The sequence below is a fragment of the Colobus angolensis genome, unplaced genomic scaffold (genome assembly GCF_000951035.1).
Source record: "Colobus angolensis palliatus isolate OR3802 unplaced genomic scaffold, Cang.pa_1.0 Scaffold196, whole genome shotgun sequence".
Lineage (NCBI taxonomy): Eukaryota > Metazoa > Chordata > Mammalia > Primates > Cercopithecidae > Colobus > Colobus angolensis.
The window spans coordinates 6,684,493-6,699,935 of record NW_012115110.1 but is presented as its reverse complement, the minus strand read 5'-3'; the positions used below and the strand labels follow the sequence as shown (position 1 = coordinate 6,699,935).

Sequence of the window (15,443 nt, the reverse complement as noted above, 5' to 3'; positions counted from 1 at the left end):
TTTTCACTTTTCAATCCATGAATTAAAAATGCGTATAGATACTTGCTCTGTATTTAAAATATGCAGTTTCATCCCATAAAGTAAAATTTGTTCCAGTTTGCATACTGAGTTTCTCATGTGACCTTCTGATCAAGAAGCACTTGCAGCATTTTCTGAAAGTCCTGAGGAAGTTTTCCAAGGCACTGTTTCACGAGTGGTATCTAATAGATTCCTTTATTTATTTTCCTAATAGCCGTCCAAGGCCATTTAGTGTTTGTGCTACTGTCAGATACAATTCAAAATGAAATAAGTTCTGCCAAAATTAGATGCATGCTTTGAGAATTTAATTGAACATGTGTTTATCTTCATATTCTTTATCAAACAAGGTGCAGATACAGCAAGTAAATTTATTTGATAAAAATCAAATTGTTTCATAACTCTTATTTTTTGGTCAATATCTGAAAGATTTATTTTTTTTAATGGTTTACATTTTATTAATGGTTTACATATTTATTAGATAAAATGTATTCATTCTCACCATTCTTGTGCTTAGACTTTGTTAGCATGTTTTTCATTTTATATATATATATATATACATATATATATATATTTTTCCCCCCTCAGGAGGAATGTCAGAACTACATCCGGGTGCTTCTGGTGGGTGGCGACCGGTTATTCACCTGTGGGACCAATGCATTCACACCTGTCTGCACCAACCGCTCGGTATGGCTTCCTTTTGTGCCTCAAAAGAATTTAATATCAGAAGAGATCAAACATTGTATTAAAATATTAGTTTTAAATGAATTTCTATACACCAAGGTGTTGCTGTTTAATTCAAAAGCACTTTTTGTCAAATTGAATAAATATTTGATTTATTGATGTGTTTCTAATCAGGACCATCAATTAGATAAATAACTGGAAATAATTATAACATATAATTAAACTTAAATATGTTTCTAAATTATTTCAACCAGCGTTTTTCTCACCAGTGACTTTAAACATTAATCCTAAACATATTCTTTGAGGTCTAATTCTGCTTTATGGTAGAGATACTGTTACTGTTATTTTCATTTATTAAAATTATTAAAATGGTCTAAAATCACAATCCTAGGGAAGAAAAAATTAGCCTAAAAATTGGATAAGAAGTAGGTAAAAAAAATAAGCAAACTAAGAAATTGAACCCTAGGCAAAGTCCAGTTATAACTGACCCTCTTTCTTGTCTTTAACCTGGCAATCATTGACAGAGTAATTTTGAGCTGCACACAATATAGCAGTAGCATGGCAGGGTCAGTAGAACACACGTAGAATCTTCCTAATTCAGGTATAAATGCAATCTTCCTCTGGGAATATCATGAAGAAATATGTTCATTCCCTGGTTGCACAACTTTTTCAAGACCTTAATTGACCATCTGCTTTTACAGTTCATGATTTAAGGTTAGCATTCAGTTATTGGAAATAAAGGGAGGAGATGGATGATAAGGGGTGTGAAGCTCAGGGAGCTCTCTAGGTGCTGCACCCTGCCCTGAAACGCTTTCACCAGTGCCATGGTTCAGTCCTCAACACCTGCCCCACAAGATCGCTACTCTTTGGGGCTCCCTTTTATGAAAGAAGAACCTGAGACATAAAGAGCTGAGGGAACTTACCCAGGTACACATCTCATAGGAGAACAGCAGCGTGCCTGTACCTGCCGGCCCTGACCCTTCTACTCCAATACCTCTCAGGCGAGAACCAAGAACCGAATTGAGCAAAAAATCCACCAGTACCCAAGAGCTTTTCTCATTCAATGATTGGTTGGGAATCTAGCATTTGGGAAACTGGATTCATATGAAATGACTTCAAGACACTTGGATCTCTCTCTGAAAACTGAAAAAAAAAAAAAAAAAAGGAAAGAAAGTATTGAAAATGTGGGCCACATAGTGTTTAATATCCACACATCCTTACCTGTGAAAACATTTTTCGGGGCTATTCATTATATTTTGGTTCACTTATATATTGATAGATTTATACATAATTCTTTTCTTTTCTTTTTTTTTTGAGGCAGAGTCTTGCTCTGTCTCCCAGGCTGGAGCGCAGTGGCGCGATCTTGGCTCACTGCAACCTCCGCCTCCTAGGTTCAAGTGATTCTCCTGCCTCAGCCTCCCGAGTAGTGGGGACTACAGGAGCATGCCACCATGTCTAGCTAATTTTTGTTTTGTTTTGTTTTGTTTTTAGTAGAGATGGGGTTTCACTGTGTCAACCAGAATGGTCTCGATTTCCTGACCTCATGATCTGCCCTCCTCAGCCTCCCAAAGTGCTGGGATTATAGGCGTGAGCCACTGAGCCCAGACAATTATACGTAATTCTTTATTGTGATCCTATTTCTGTAAATATTGACACTGGTTTTTAAATTAAAGTGGAAAAGTATGCAATACTTGTGCATTATAAATCAAAGGCATATATACAATGATCTTATTTCTTATTTTGTGAGTATTCAGTGGTATGAGGTTCAGTAAACTAAAGTGATGAGAAAGAGACTGATTGATGGACTCTCTTACCGTGAGTGGAGCAGGCTGTTTTCATCAGTTGGAGTGTAAAAGTGGGTCATCTCTCCCCATGAGCCCCAGAGAGGCTGTTACACAAGCATCACTGTGATTATGGTGGATGTGATTCATAAGCATCACTAAAGGGGCTTGTGCAAAGATAACTGCTTTTCCCCTCATCTTCCCCCACAGTTGAGCAACCTGACTGAGATCCACGATCAGATCAGTGGCATGGCCCGCTGTCCCTACAGTCCCCAGCACAATTCCACAGCGCTCCTCACAGCTGGCGGGGAGCTCTATGCTGCTACGGCCATGGATTTTCCAGGACGTGATCCTGCCATTTACCGAAGCCTGGGCATTTTACCTCCTCTCCGCACAGCGCAGTACAACTCCAAATGGCTCAATGGTAAGCCTTCCGTCACTCCCTCTTTCCCACCTCATTTGTTTTTGATTCCTGGTGATTTGGTGCTCAAAAGCAAACTACAACACCCTAAATAAAAATGAATTCTTCATCTTCTAAAGAAATCAAAGTGTAGCTTGTTCAGGACTAATGATAAAAAGGACATCATATGGCTATTTAGTATTTGGAAGAGAAGTGGTACTTCCAACCCTCCAGACCATGATAATATGGCTAATGTTGATATGACCACTTATAGAAGCTAGCTGAGTTTTTTTTTTCTATATTGTTGTTTAACGTCTACAAAAGTTGACAGCTTGTCATAGATATGTGTAGAGTTCTGTGCATTACTTCTTAACTTTCTTTTTATGTGTCTAGAAATGGAAATTACTAACATGGCATGTAGTTTTCAGCCCCTGTATAAAAGAATTTGTTTGTCTATAGGTAACTCCAAAAAGTTTGGCAATTAAAAATGTAAGAAATGTATCAACTCACATACTTAGACTCATATTCATTCAGTGGCTCAGGAGTTAATAAGGAGGCAAGTATTCGCTGCAGTCTCTGCCATCCACAGTCTGGCAGATGGGCCCCCAGGCCACCTCTGCTTGTGGTTGCAAAATTGTTGCTGCAATTTCAGGTATTGCATCCACATGTGGCAATACCCACTCAAAGAAGAGCCACAAACCTGTCCCCTTTTCATCTGTATATTTCTTTTTAAAGAAACCAGAAACCCTTAGAAGGCTTCTTTCAGTTCTGGGCCAGAACTTGGTCACTTGCTCACTAAGCAATCAGAAGATGGTGATAACCATCCAAATTGAGGTTCACTGTGTACAAAGTCCTGATGTGTATCTGCTGAAATGCATCCCTCTGTATATCTGTGCATTCATGTGTGAGTGTGGTCACACACACACACATACACATTCACCTACAAAGGCGATGTATGTGTACTATGCATAATCCATTGCCCCAAGCATTTACTTGATAGTTTGTACAAAGGTGAAATCTTGAGAGTGAGTAGACTTTTGCCACATACCGGCTAATTATGTAGACCAGAGTTTCTCAACCTCAGCACTAGTGATGTTTTGGGCCAAATTGTTCTTAGTTGTGGGATGGGCGGTCTTGTCCTTGGCATTGTAGGATGTCTAGCAGTATTTTCAACCTATACTCATTATATGCCAGTAGCATCCTCCTCTGCCCACTTGCAACAACAAAAAATGTTTTCAGCAATTTTTCAGTACTCACTGGGAAGGGGAATTAACTCTAGTTGAGAACCACTGCTTTAGACTCATCACATATGCAGAACCATGAATACATGTACATATATTCAATGCAAATATTTTGCCAAATAATACAGTCAACCTAACCATCAGAGTTTGCCTTTAAAAGACTGTCCTATAGAAAAAAAAGGATGTCCTCATCATTAACTTTCTCAATTAAACTGAATTGCTTCCAAAGGAAAACATGAATTGTTTTCCCAAACTGAAGCACTAACTAGATTTCTCCCATTAACATCGTTTCTGTTGAACTGGCTTCAATGGAATCAGTTGATTCTATATGGATGATCCCCTTTTGGCCCCAAAACTTTCATCTGTGCAGCTTCAAGTTCTTCTTTCCATTTGTTTGTTGATTCTGACTGGCCGAGAAGTTTCCACTTAAAAATCAAGAATCCCTATCCCAATAAAGGCTTTGTAATTAGAATTTGCCAGAAGCAAAGTAAAAAGCAATTGGGAGTACTCTCTCTTTTCCCAAAGTGACACTTGAAGAATATCCTGGAAAAACAATTCAGGTCATAGCATGAGTTATAAACACTAGCTGCCTTCTTACATGTAACTGAGTGACCGCCAGCTGATCAGGCGCTCAGCATCGGTGAACCCCCTGGTTGTCAGCATCTGTCAATTCTGCTTTTCCATGGGAGAGTCATGTGTTGCCACCCAGGCAATGGAAGAACTAAGACAGTGTTGATCACGGTCATGGTAGGCAAAACATTGTCACTTGATTTACAAAGAAATTAGTGTTTCCGATTCCTAAAACATTCTGCTCTTCATTTCTATGATCTGATAACTGCAGACACTGAAAGTAATTCAGAGGTAAATGTGCTGGCTCTACCGCTCAGGCCATAAGAGCAGCACAATTTGCATTGACAATGAATAGCCTGCATTTCTCAGGAAAGCAGCATTTCCACTGCCCTCCCCGACTGTCCTTCCCCAGCCTGCATTGGGAAGACCCTCTCTCCTAGGGTAGAAAACCAAGAGCCCTGAGTGATTGCGTAGGAAGTGTTGTCTTCATACCTCTCTAGTGTTTTATTAGGGCACTTTCTGCCACTGCTGAACCCTGAGATACAACTTCCACTTCCGGTTGGCCCTGATTTGCCTCTCTGATTGACCCTCCATCCAGGATGGATTCTGGCCTCTAACCACACTAGGTTCTGCTTCCATCTCCTGCTGAGCATGAATACAGGGACATTTATCCTCCCTGGCCTAACTAGGACACATGCTTTGCATCCCATCTGTTCTTTGCCAGACGCCCTTGTCTCAGGTCTTTCTCCTTTAGTTCTCCTTACCCTCCTGCCCGCCTGCATTGACTCCCACCAAATCCAGCCCCAGAGGGGCCCACCCCTTGGCTTCTGTGTCTCTTAAACACTGGGGTGCTAGAGAGAATCACCCTGTGGTAGAAAGGGCAGCAGAAAAGGTGGAGCCTCTGTCCTCAGTGAGGCCCTCAGGGCAGCTCCCTGAAGGTCTAAGCACCCCAGTTCCTGTCCTCTCCCCTTGCAACTACCCCCAATCCAGTCCTCTCCCAGCCTCTCCCAGGGATTCTCAGTGGGTTTATCTTTCCTCCTACATTATAGAGAAATGTTAGGTTCTCAAGGATTTTTCCCAGTAAGTCCTCAAACTTACCTTTTCTTGTCACTCAGGTTCTGTAGCTGATTCTTTCTGCTGTGTTCTGGAGTAATTTTCATTTTTTGGAAAATATTGCTGCCTTATCCATTATCTTTCTTTTCACCATAACCTCAAATTTCTTCCTTTCTAATGATGACTCATGATTTCAGAAAAATGATCAGATGTCTTTTCTCTTAAATAAGACAAAAACAAAGAAACCCCAACAAGCTAAAACCAAACACCCTTAGTTCTGCCGTGTCCAAGAGTGCTCCACTTTCACATGGTGATTTTAAGGACCCATTAAATGACCCTTTCAGATGTTTCCCTTGAGCTTTCAACCAAGTCAGCAAAATCTAATTTGAGAGTTGGACTAGTTCCAGAAGGAGGCTACAACGGGGTGGTAAAGGGGTAGGACTTCCTGCTTTGGTGGCCATGCCGTGGAAATTTTCTCTCAGCAGAAACAGGAGGAATGGAGGGTAAGTCCCTGCCCCATCACTTGCCATCAATTATTGGCTGGCCTTATTGAGGACAGCATTCTTCAGCCCTCAGCTTCAGGCAGTTCGCATCTTCTCTGCCCTCTGCATCCCACCATGTGGTGCTGCGGTGGTTCTCCCTAGTCGCACAGTGTCTAGTTACGTTATTTGAGGACCAATTTCCAGCCATTACCTTAACTATCTTGTTGGAAGGATAACATTGTTGCCTCGAAGTTTCTTTCACAGAATGTTTATGCTGCACCATACGTAGCTGGGGCACCCTGTGGCTTGAGTGCCTGTCCTGTCCTTGACTCTTTTCCTTCAGCTGGTCTTTAAGCTTTGTTTATCCCTGAGAATTGTGTCCTCAATCCCTTCCTTCTGCCTACTCTTCTCATTCCACACGCTTCGCTTGGATTCCCATCTATTCCAAAGTTTTTTTGTTGTTGTTTTTTGTTAGTTTTCTATTTTAATAGTTTTTGGGGTACAGGTGGTTTTTGGTTTCATGGATAAGTTATTTAGTAGTAATTTCTGAGATTTTAGTGCACCCTTCACCCGAGCAGTGTACACTGTAGCCCGTATATAGTCTTTTATCCCCCACTCCACTGCCAACCTTCTCCACAAGTCCCGAAAGACCATTGTGTCATTATTATGCCTTTGCATCCTCATAGCTTAGCTCCCACTTACAAGTAAGAACATAAGATATTTGGTTTTCCATTCTTGAATTACTCCACTTGGAATAATGATCTCCAGCTCCTTCCAAGTTGATGCAAAATACATTATTTTGTTCCTTTTTATAGCTGAGTAGTAGTCCATGGTGTATACATATTACACTTTTTTTCTGTTCTAAAATTTTAACTCCCCTGCCTCACACCATACCTTCCTACTGAGGACCATTCACGCATCTGGTCTCAGCTCCAACTTAGTCCACAGATGCGATGTTCACTTCCAGCTGAATGCTCCTTGCGGTACTTTCAGCTCAGCCTACTCCATTTTCGTTCATTTCTTTGTTTTTCAATCTTGGGTGTGGGCCCCATATTAGTTTTCTAGGGATACCATGACAAAGTATCACAGCCTGGGTGCTTAAACAGCAGACATTTATTTGCTCAAAGTTCTGGAGGCTGAAAGTCCAAGAAGAAGCTGTCGGCAGGGTTGTTGTCTCCTGAGGCCTCTCTCCTTGTCTTGTAGATGTCGTCTTTTCCCTGTGTCTTCTAAACATGGTCTTCCCTCTGTCCATGCCAGTTTCCTAATTTCCTATTCCTTTTTTTTTTTTTTTTTTTTTTTGAGACAGAGTCTTGCTCTGTCGCCCAGGCTGGAGTACAGTGGTCCAATATCAGCTCACTGCAAGCTCCGCCTCCCAGGTTCACACCATTCTCCTGCATCAGCCTCCCAAGTAGCTGGGACTACAGGCTTCTGCCATCACACCCAGCTAATTTTTTGTATTTTTAGTAGAGATAGGGTTTCAACATGTTAGCCAGGATGGTCTCGATCTCCTGACCTAGTGATCTGCCTAGCATTCTTCCACAGTGCTGGGATTACAGGTATGAGCCACCGTGCCCAGCCCCTAATTTCCTATTCCTATAAGGACAGCAGTCATATTGGATTAAAGCACATTCCAATGACCTCATTTTAACCTCATTAACCACTTAAAGACCCTGTTTTTGAGCATAGTTATATTCTGGAGTACTAGGGGCTGGGACCTTGACATAAGTTTTGGGAGACACAACTCAGCCCAGAGTAGGCTCCATGATTCACCTCTCATCTGAGCCAGACACCTGCAAACCTCAGCTGATTCCTTCCCTCTCTTTCCAGACCCACTCAACCCCAGGTCCTAGAGAGACCACTTTTAGAGTGGCTCCCAGACCTGAGTCTTTCGTCTCATTCCTCCACTTCTGTGCTTGTTCAAGGCTTCCTCATCTGAAATGCTGCACTAGCCCCTCTCTGATCCAGTCTCCAAAGAGTAGTCAGTAATATGTGGTGTGAAGCTCTAAGGTAGAGAGTAGAGACTTTGGAGTCAGACAGACCTGAGGCTTGGCCCTTGGGGCATAAATTTGTCTTACCAGTTCTTGGCTTCCTCACCTGCATATTGCAGATGGCTGACTACCTGACCTGGACATTGTGAGAATAAAGTGAGACAACAAAGATGATGAGTATTAGTGTCAGCACATAGTCAGTACTCCACAAATAAGGGGAGCTATTATGAACTCCCCAAAGTCCAATGCAATATCTGAGATGTAGTAGGGAGTTAATACATGTTTGTTGACTGAATAAATCAGTGATTATTTGGGCCTGTGGTTCCTGAATTATTGACACCTTCCAACCTCCTGTTTCCTCCTCTTTACTGGCACATTCAAGATATATCCATCACCATCTAGTCTTGGGACTTCCAGAACTTTAGCAGGACTTGAATCCTCTAGAAGACCACCACTCAGCTAGCAGCTGCTTACATATAATAATGAACAAAACTCCCTTCTTTGTTTTGCATGCTTTTCGGTTTTTTGCAAGCTTTTTGTGTTGAGGAAAGAAAATTGTCTCAGCAGGAGAAGTTGGGAGAGCATAGCACCTGCTAACCTGAGTCAGCAAAATTTTTGCATTCAGATGAACTATGATTAAATTGTGTATGGTACAATTTACTTAGGCATTTAGATAGTCCCTTTGCATAATTGTACTAGTTAACATATATTGGGCAAACTGATGAAACACCCAGTAGAACTGTCACTAACTTTTACTGCATGCACATATACTGGGCACTCTTCGGCCCAAACTTCGAGCCAGCCAGCAGACAGCCACCAGTGAATTCTGTTTCATCAAGCCATACCTTCAGTGACATTTTGAACAGTGCCTGTGCTTGTTTCCTAGGTTGCCAAAGCAAAGTACTGCAAACAGGGTAGTTCAAAACAATAGAAATTTATTCTTTCTTTAAAAAAATATTTAATTTTTAACTTTTAGGTTCGGGGAATATGTGAAGGTTTGTTACAAAGGTAAACTCATGTCATGGGGGTTTGTTGTACAGATTATTTTACTACCCAGGAGTTAAGTCCAGTACCCAATAGTTATATTTTCTTCTCTTCTCCCTCCTCCCACCCTCCACCCTCAAGTAGACCCCAGTGTCTGTTGTTTTCTTCTTTGTGTTATAAGTTCTCCTCATTTAGCTCTCATTTATAAGTGATAATATAGATAGGAATGAAGTCAGATTTAGAAGGACAGCAAAACGCAATCCAAGGAAAATAAGAATCACAATAAAGTGATACAGAAGCTGAAGGAAGGAATAGCTGATATAAAAAAAGAACTTCACAGTTCTGACAGAGCTGAATAACCCAATACAAGAATTTTACAATGCAGTCACAAGTATTAACAGCAGAATAAACCAAGCCGAGGAAAGAATATCAGAGCTTGAAGACTGGTTCTCTGAAATAAGACAGTCAAAGAAAAAAGAATAAAAGGAATGAACAAAACCTCTGAGAAGAATGCGATTATGTAAAGAAGCCAAATCTATGAATCCTTGGCATCCCTGAAAGGGAGGGGAAGAAAGCAAACAGATTGGAAAACATATTTCAAATATCATCCATGAAAACTTCCCCAATTTTGCTAGAGAGGCCAACAGTCAAATTTAGGAAATACAGAGAATGTCTGCAAGATTCTACACAGGAAGATCAACCCCAAGACACACAGTCATCAGATTTCCCATGGTCGAAATGAAAGAAAGAATGTTAAAGGCAGCTGGAGAGAAAAGGCAGGTTATCTACAAAGGGAATCCCATCAGGCTAACAGTGGACCTCTCAGCTGAAACCCTACAAGCCAGAAGAGATTGGGGGCCTATATTCAGCATTCTTAAATTTTTTTAAAAAAAGTATTCAACCGAAAAATTCATATCCAGCTAGACTAAGGTTCCCAAGTGAAGAAGAAATAAGATTCTCTTCAGATAAAGCAAATGTTTAGTGAGTTTGTTACCACCAAACCTGCCCTGCAAGAGATCTTGAAAGGAGCACTAAATATAGAAAGGAAAGACTGCTACCAGCTAATACAAAACCACCCTTAAACACACAGACCAGTGTCACCATAAAGCAACCACACAAGCAAGCCAACATCATAACCAGCTAACAACATAATGACAGGATCAAATCCATGCATATCAATACTAATCTTGTATGTAAACAGGTTAAATACTCCACTTAAAAGGCACAGAGTGGCAAGGTGGACAAAGAGGGAAGACACGATAGTATGCTGTCTTCAAGAGACCTGTCTCACATGAAATGACACCCATAGGCTCAAAATAAAGGGTTAGAAAAGAAATCTACCAAGCAAATGGAAAAGAGACAGAAGCAGGGTTTGCCATTTTAATTTCAGACAAAACTGACTTCAAACCAACAAAGATCAAAAAGGCAAAGAAGGGTAAAGGATTCAGTTCAACAAGAAGACCTAACTATCCTAAATATATATGCACCCAACACAGGAGCACCCAGATTCATACGTTTTCAGAGTTTTTAGAGATTTTCAATTAGTCTTAGAGTCACATAATAATAATGTGAGACTTTAACACTCTACTGATAATATTAGACAGATCATCAAGGCACAAAATTAACAAAGATATTCAGGACCTGAATTCAAGATTTAACCAAATGAATCTGATACACATTTACAGAACTCTCCACCAAAAAACTACAGGACATACATTCTTCTCATTGTCACTTGCTACATACTTTACAATTGACCACATAATTAGACATAAAACAATCATCAGAAGCTACAAAAGAACCAAAATCATACCAAGCACACTTTCATGTCACAGTACAATAGAAATAAAAGTCAACACTAAGAAAATCACTCCAAAAACCATGTAACTACATGGAAATCGAATGACATGCTCCTGGGTGACTTTTGTGTAAACAATGAAATTAAGGCAGAAATCAAGAAGTTCATTGAAACTAATGAGAGCAAAGACACAACATACCAGAATTTCTGGGACACAGCTAAGGGAGTGTTAAGAGGGCAATTCATAGCACTAAATGTTCACATCAAAAAGTTAGATCTCAAATTAATAGGCTAACATCACAAAGGAAAGAATTAGAGAAACAGGAACAAGTCAACCCCAAAGCTAGAAGAAACAGGACCTAATCAAGCCCAAAATCCTAGCTCAGGTATGCATCATATATGGCCTGTGTTTAAAGGGCAAATCTCTCTGAGCCCCACAGTGTTCATTTGGACAATAATCAAAATCAGAGCTGAACTGAAGGAAATCAAGACATGAAAACTCATTCAAAAGATTAGTGAATCCTGGAGTTGGTTTTCTGAAAAAAAAATTAATAAAATAGGCTACTAGCTACACTAATAAAGAAGAAAAGAGAGAAGATCCAAATAAACACAATTAGAAATGAAGAAGAAAATGTTACCACTGACCCTACAGAAATAAAAATAACCATCAGAAACTACCAGAAATGTATTGTCTTAAAGTGCTAAAGGTCAAAGGTCCAAAATCAAGGTGCCAGCGTGGCCATGCACTCTGCAAATCCTTCAGGAGAGAACCATGGTTACGTCCTCTAGCTCTGGTAGCCCCAGACACTCCTTGGCTTATGATGATTTCACTCCTATGTCTGCCTCCATCTTCACATGGCTGTCTTCCTGTGCCTCTGTCTAAATTCTCCTTTCCTTATAAGGATACCAGTCATGTTGGAATATCTGAAGTTTATTATATTTGCAGAGACCATGTTTCCAGATAAAGTCACATTCATGAAAATTGGGGGTTGGGATGTCAACATATTTCTTGGTCGGGGGATGGGTACAGTTAAACTATAACACTATCCGAAGGAAGAAGTGCTCAACTGTTGAAGTCTGAAGTCACAACATCTTATTTTCTGCTGACAATCTTAATGCTTTTTTCTACTGCTAGTAAATCTGTTTACTTCTCAGGCTTCCCATCTCAGCCATATCATTCCCATTGTTAGCAGATGGGGTTTTCTTCTTGTTTCCCATGAGAATCATAAGTCCTCAGGTAGGGATGGCAATATCCTGTCTGCTTTGCCCAAGGCAGAGGGCTGTTTTACTTGTGATTCTTTCTTCCTCTCTCTAGAGTACCGCTGTGGACAATGCACTCACTTAAACTGCTGCTTTGCATCCCTCCCTGTCCCTATGTCTCTGGGGAAGGGGTGCTTCTCTCCTCTGCAAGACTCAAGAATGCAAGACACAGCAAGTCAAGATTCATTATTGAGTTGAACGATGCTAAAACTCTTAAGCATTCCTGATGCTTGAGCTCAACAGTGAGCTCGATCTTGTGTTGCTTATTCTACATCTGAATTACTATCTCAAAAGACTACAGGGAAGGATGGCAGAAATGAGTGCTCTCATAATCGAGCCTAAGATGAGCACAGAGACACGAAGCATGCATCATCAGAACATGTGGGCAGAACATGACAGGCTATGGCCTTTTGCAACCCCAGGACCCAGAGCTCCAGAACTAATCTTCAGGCAAATGATGGTACTGGCTTTTCCATGGTGACATCTGGCCATGATACAGAGATCCCTGAGTAAGGACCTACCAGACTTCTAACCTTTCCACCACATCTTGCAGAAACCCATCAGAAATATCTGGTATGGTTCTAAAAACCTGCCTTTAGCAAGCTAAGTCCCTTGGATTTTATATTGCAGTTCCAGGTACAAATTCTTATGACACCTCCAGCATTATTCTTTATATACTGATGAATACACACTCCCTGCCCCCCATCCTCTGCACCTGTGCAGGGGTTCCCAGATGGTGGGAGGTGCTGTCAGCAGTCAGCACAAGCTGGATTGGAGAGGGCCAGCAGGCCTGGCCTGAGCTCTGGAAGCCTTTGTGGGTTCTGCCTGTTTCCTCTCGCCTGGCTGCTATGATCTGGCTCTGCCTGTTTTTACAGCCCTGGCTCCAGCTATTTTTCTCGCATGCATGCTTGGTGTCCTTTCAGGAGCAATGTGCAGTTTCCTGGGAGCATTCTGCCTTCCTTACCATGTTACTTTGCAGTTTGTGATTATTTTGTCCTCACTTCCCTTGATTTTTGCCTCCTGGCTAATTCTGACTCCTAGTTAGTTTAGTTTAAATTTCCATTTTCGCCAGTCTCTGGTGGATCTGTTCCATCCCTTTCTCACACTGTTCAAGATTGCACTTTCTCCCATACTACCAGAGCTCTTGGTTAGTCTCTTGCCCCAACCTTATGAGAGCCCCCATTTTACCTGCAGAGAAAGCCAGAGTGCTGCCATGGCCCTCCTGTTCCCTTCCCTTTCTCATCTATGTGCTCCCTTGGCTTTAGCCTCTGAAATGCCACACAGTGCCTCTGGTTCTTCCTTGCCTTTCAGGGCTCAGCAAACTTTTCTATAAAGGGCCAGTGAATAAATATTTTAGACTTTGCAGTCCACATGGCCACTGTTGCATCTTTTCAATCTTGCCATCGTAGTATGAAAGTCTCCATAGTCTATGGATGCATGAGTGTGACTGGGTGCTAATAAAACTTTATTCACAAAATGGGCAGCAGGTAGGATTTGGCCCATGGGCTAGAGTTTGCTGGCCCCTGTTCTGCCTGGAAAGCTCTTCCCCCAGAAAACCCATCTGGTCAACTGTCCCATCTTTTTTGAGTCTTTGCTCAAATGCCATCTTCTTAATGGGACCCGTGCCTCACCACCTAATTTCAGATCACAGCTCCCTCCTATGTAGCCCTCTTGGCTCTTCTTACCATGTTCGGTTTTAGCCTCAGCTATAATGTTGTCTCCTCCTGCCACTACAGTGAAAGTTCCCAATGACCAGGGCTTATGTCTTTCTCTTACTCCTGGGTCCCACATGCTTACAACAGTGCTGGCATTGAAGTAAGCACTCAATGGCTATTTTTCTAATTAATGAGTTAAATGGTGCTATGGTCGGAACGTTTATGCCTTTCCAAAGGTAGTAGGCTGAAATCGAACCTACAAGGTGATCGTATTAGAAGGTGAGGCATTTGAGAGCTGATTGGGTCATAAAGGTGGAGTCCTCATGAATGGAATTGGTGCCTGCATAAACAAGACCCCGGAGAGCTCCCTCGTTCCTCCCACCTTGTGAGGACACAGTGAGAAGGTGCAGGCTAGGAACCAGAAAGCAAACCCTTGCGAGACACCACATCTGCTGGTGCCTTGATCATAGATTTCCCAGCCTCCAGAACTGTGAGAAAGAAATGTTTGTTGTTTATAGGTGGCCCAGTTTATGGTATTTTTGTTGCAGCAGCTGGAATAGACGAAGACAATGGGTGGATAGTTGACTTCTTTGTTACCGCCACTATTTTATGAGTTCCTTAAGAGCAGGGGCTCTGTGGAAACCTGCTTTGTGTGCTAGCATCTTATTCAGTGTCTGAAACATAGATCAGGATTAATCCATATTTGTTGAATGAGTAAGAGATTAGCACACTTCACAAATAGCAGAAATATGAATAATGTTAAACATGGGAGAATGTTCTATTATACATTAGAATTAAACAGCAACAAAAACACAGATATGCATATTTGAAATTGAACCAGGTCCAAAAATTTATAACATCTTCCCTTTGAGCCCCCATCGCACTTGGACCCCCGTTTTCAGCCATTATTTATTGTCATTTCTCAAAGGCAGTACAATCAATTGGATAACATTCTGGATGAATCTGGAACATTAAGTTATGTGTTTGGTAATGAATATATTTCAAAGTCATATTTTCCCCTGTGCCAAAGTCGCTCTTAAAACAAATTTATATGTTTAGAGAAATACCTTAACAGCTTTAATGCATTAAAATATTAATCGTTAATAACTGTATGAAATGATTACTGTAAGGCAGGATAATAAATGTTTAATGGTCGATGCTTAAAATAGAGAAGCAATAAAACTTGCCTTCAAGAAACTGGCAGTCAAGTTGGGGAAACAATAAACCCATGAAAATGTGAAAATACATTTCCAAATTAATATTGTGCAAATTGAGTTTGTGAGTTCTGAAGGAACTATGTGCTTGCACACAGAGGAAAAACTTCAGTAGGAACTTGGAAAAACTAACTCCTAAATGAGCCTTAATAACTCAGCGTGAACATCTAAGCCACGTAGACTTATTAATACTCAGAGACCTGCTGGCTTTCCTTCTCTGGTGGAAATGTGCACTTGTCCCACTGGGTGCTCCCAGGATGTGCACTTGTCCCACTGGGTGCTCCCAGGATGTGCACTTGTCCCACTGGGTGCTCCCAGGAT

The 15,443-nt window shown here is 41.2% G+C and overlaps 1 protein-coding gene across 1 annotated transcript in view; it reads left to right on the top strand.

Annotated features, from left to right (window-relative positions):
• The window catches only part of SEMA5A (sema domain, seven thrombospondin repeats (type 1 and type 1-like), transmembrane domain (TM) and short cytoplasmic domain, (semaphorin) 5A), a 539,042-nt gene that overhangs the window by 326,807 nt on the left and 196,792 nt on the right, over nt 1–15,443 (top strand). The window contains exons 7-8 of the mRNA XM_011940969.1: nt 604–702; nt 2,691–2,904. Of these exons, the coding sequence (XP_011796359.1) occupies nt 604–702; nt 2,691–2,904 (313 nt within the window). The remainder of the gene's footprint in view (nt 1–603; nt 703–2,690; nt 2,905–15,443) is intronic.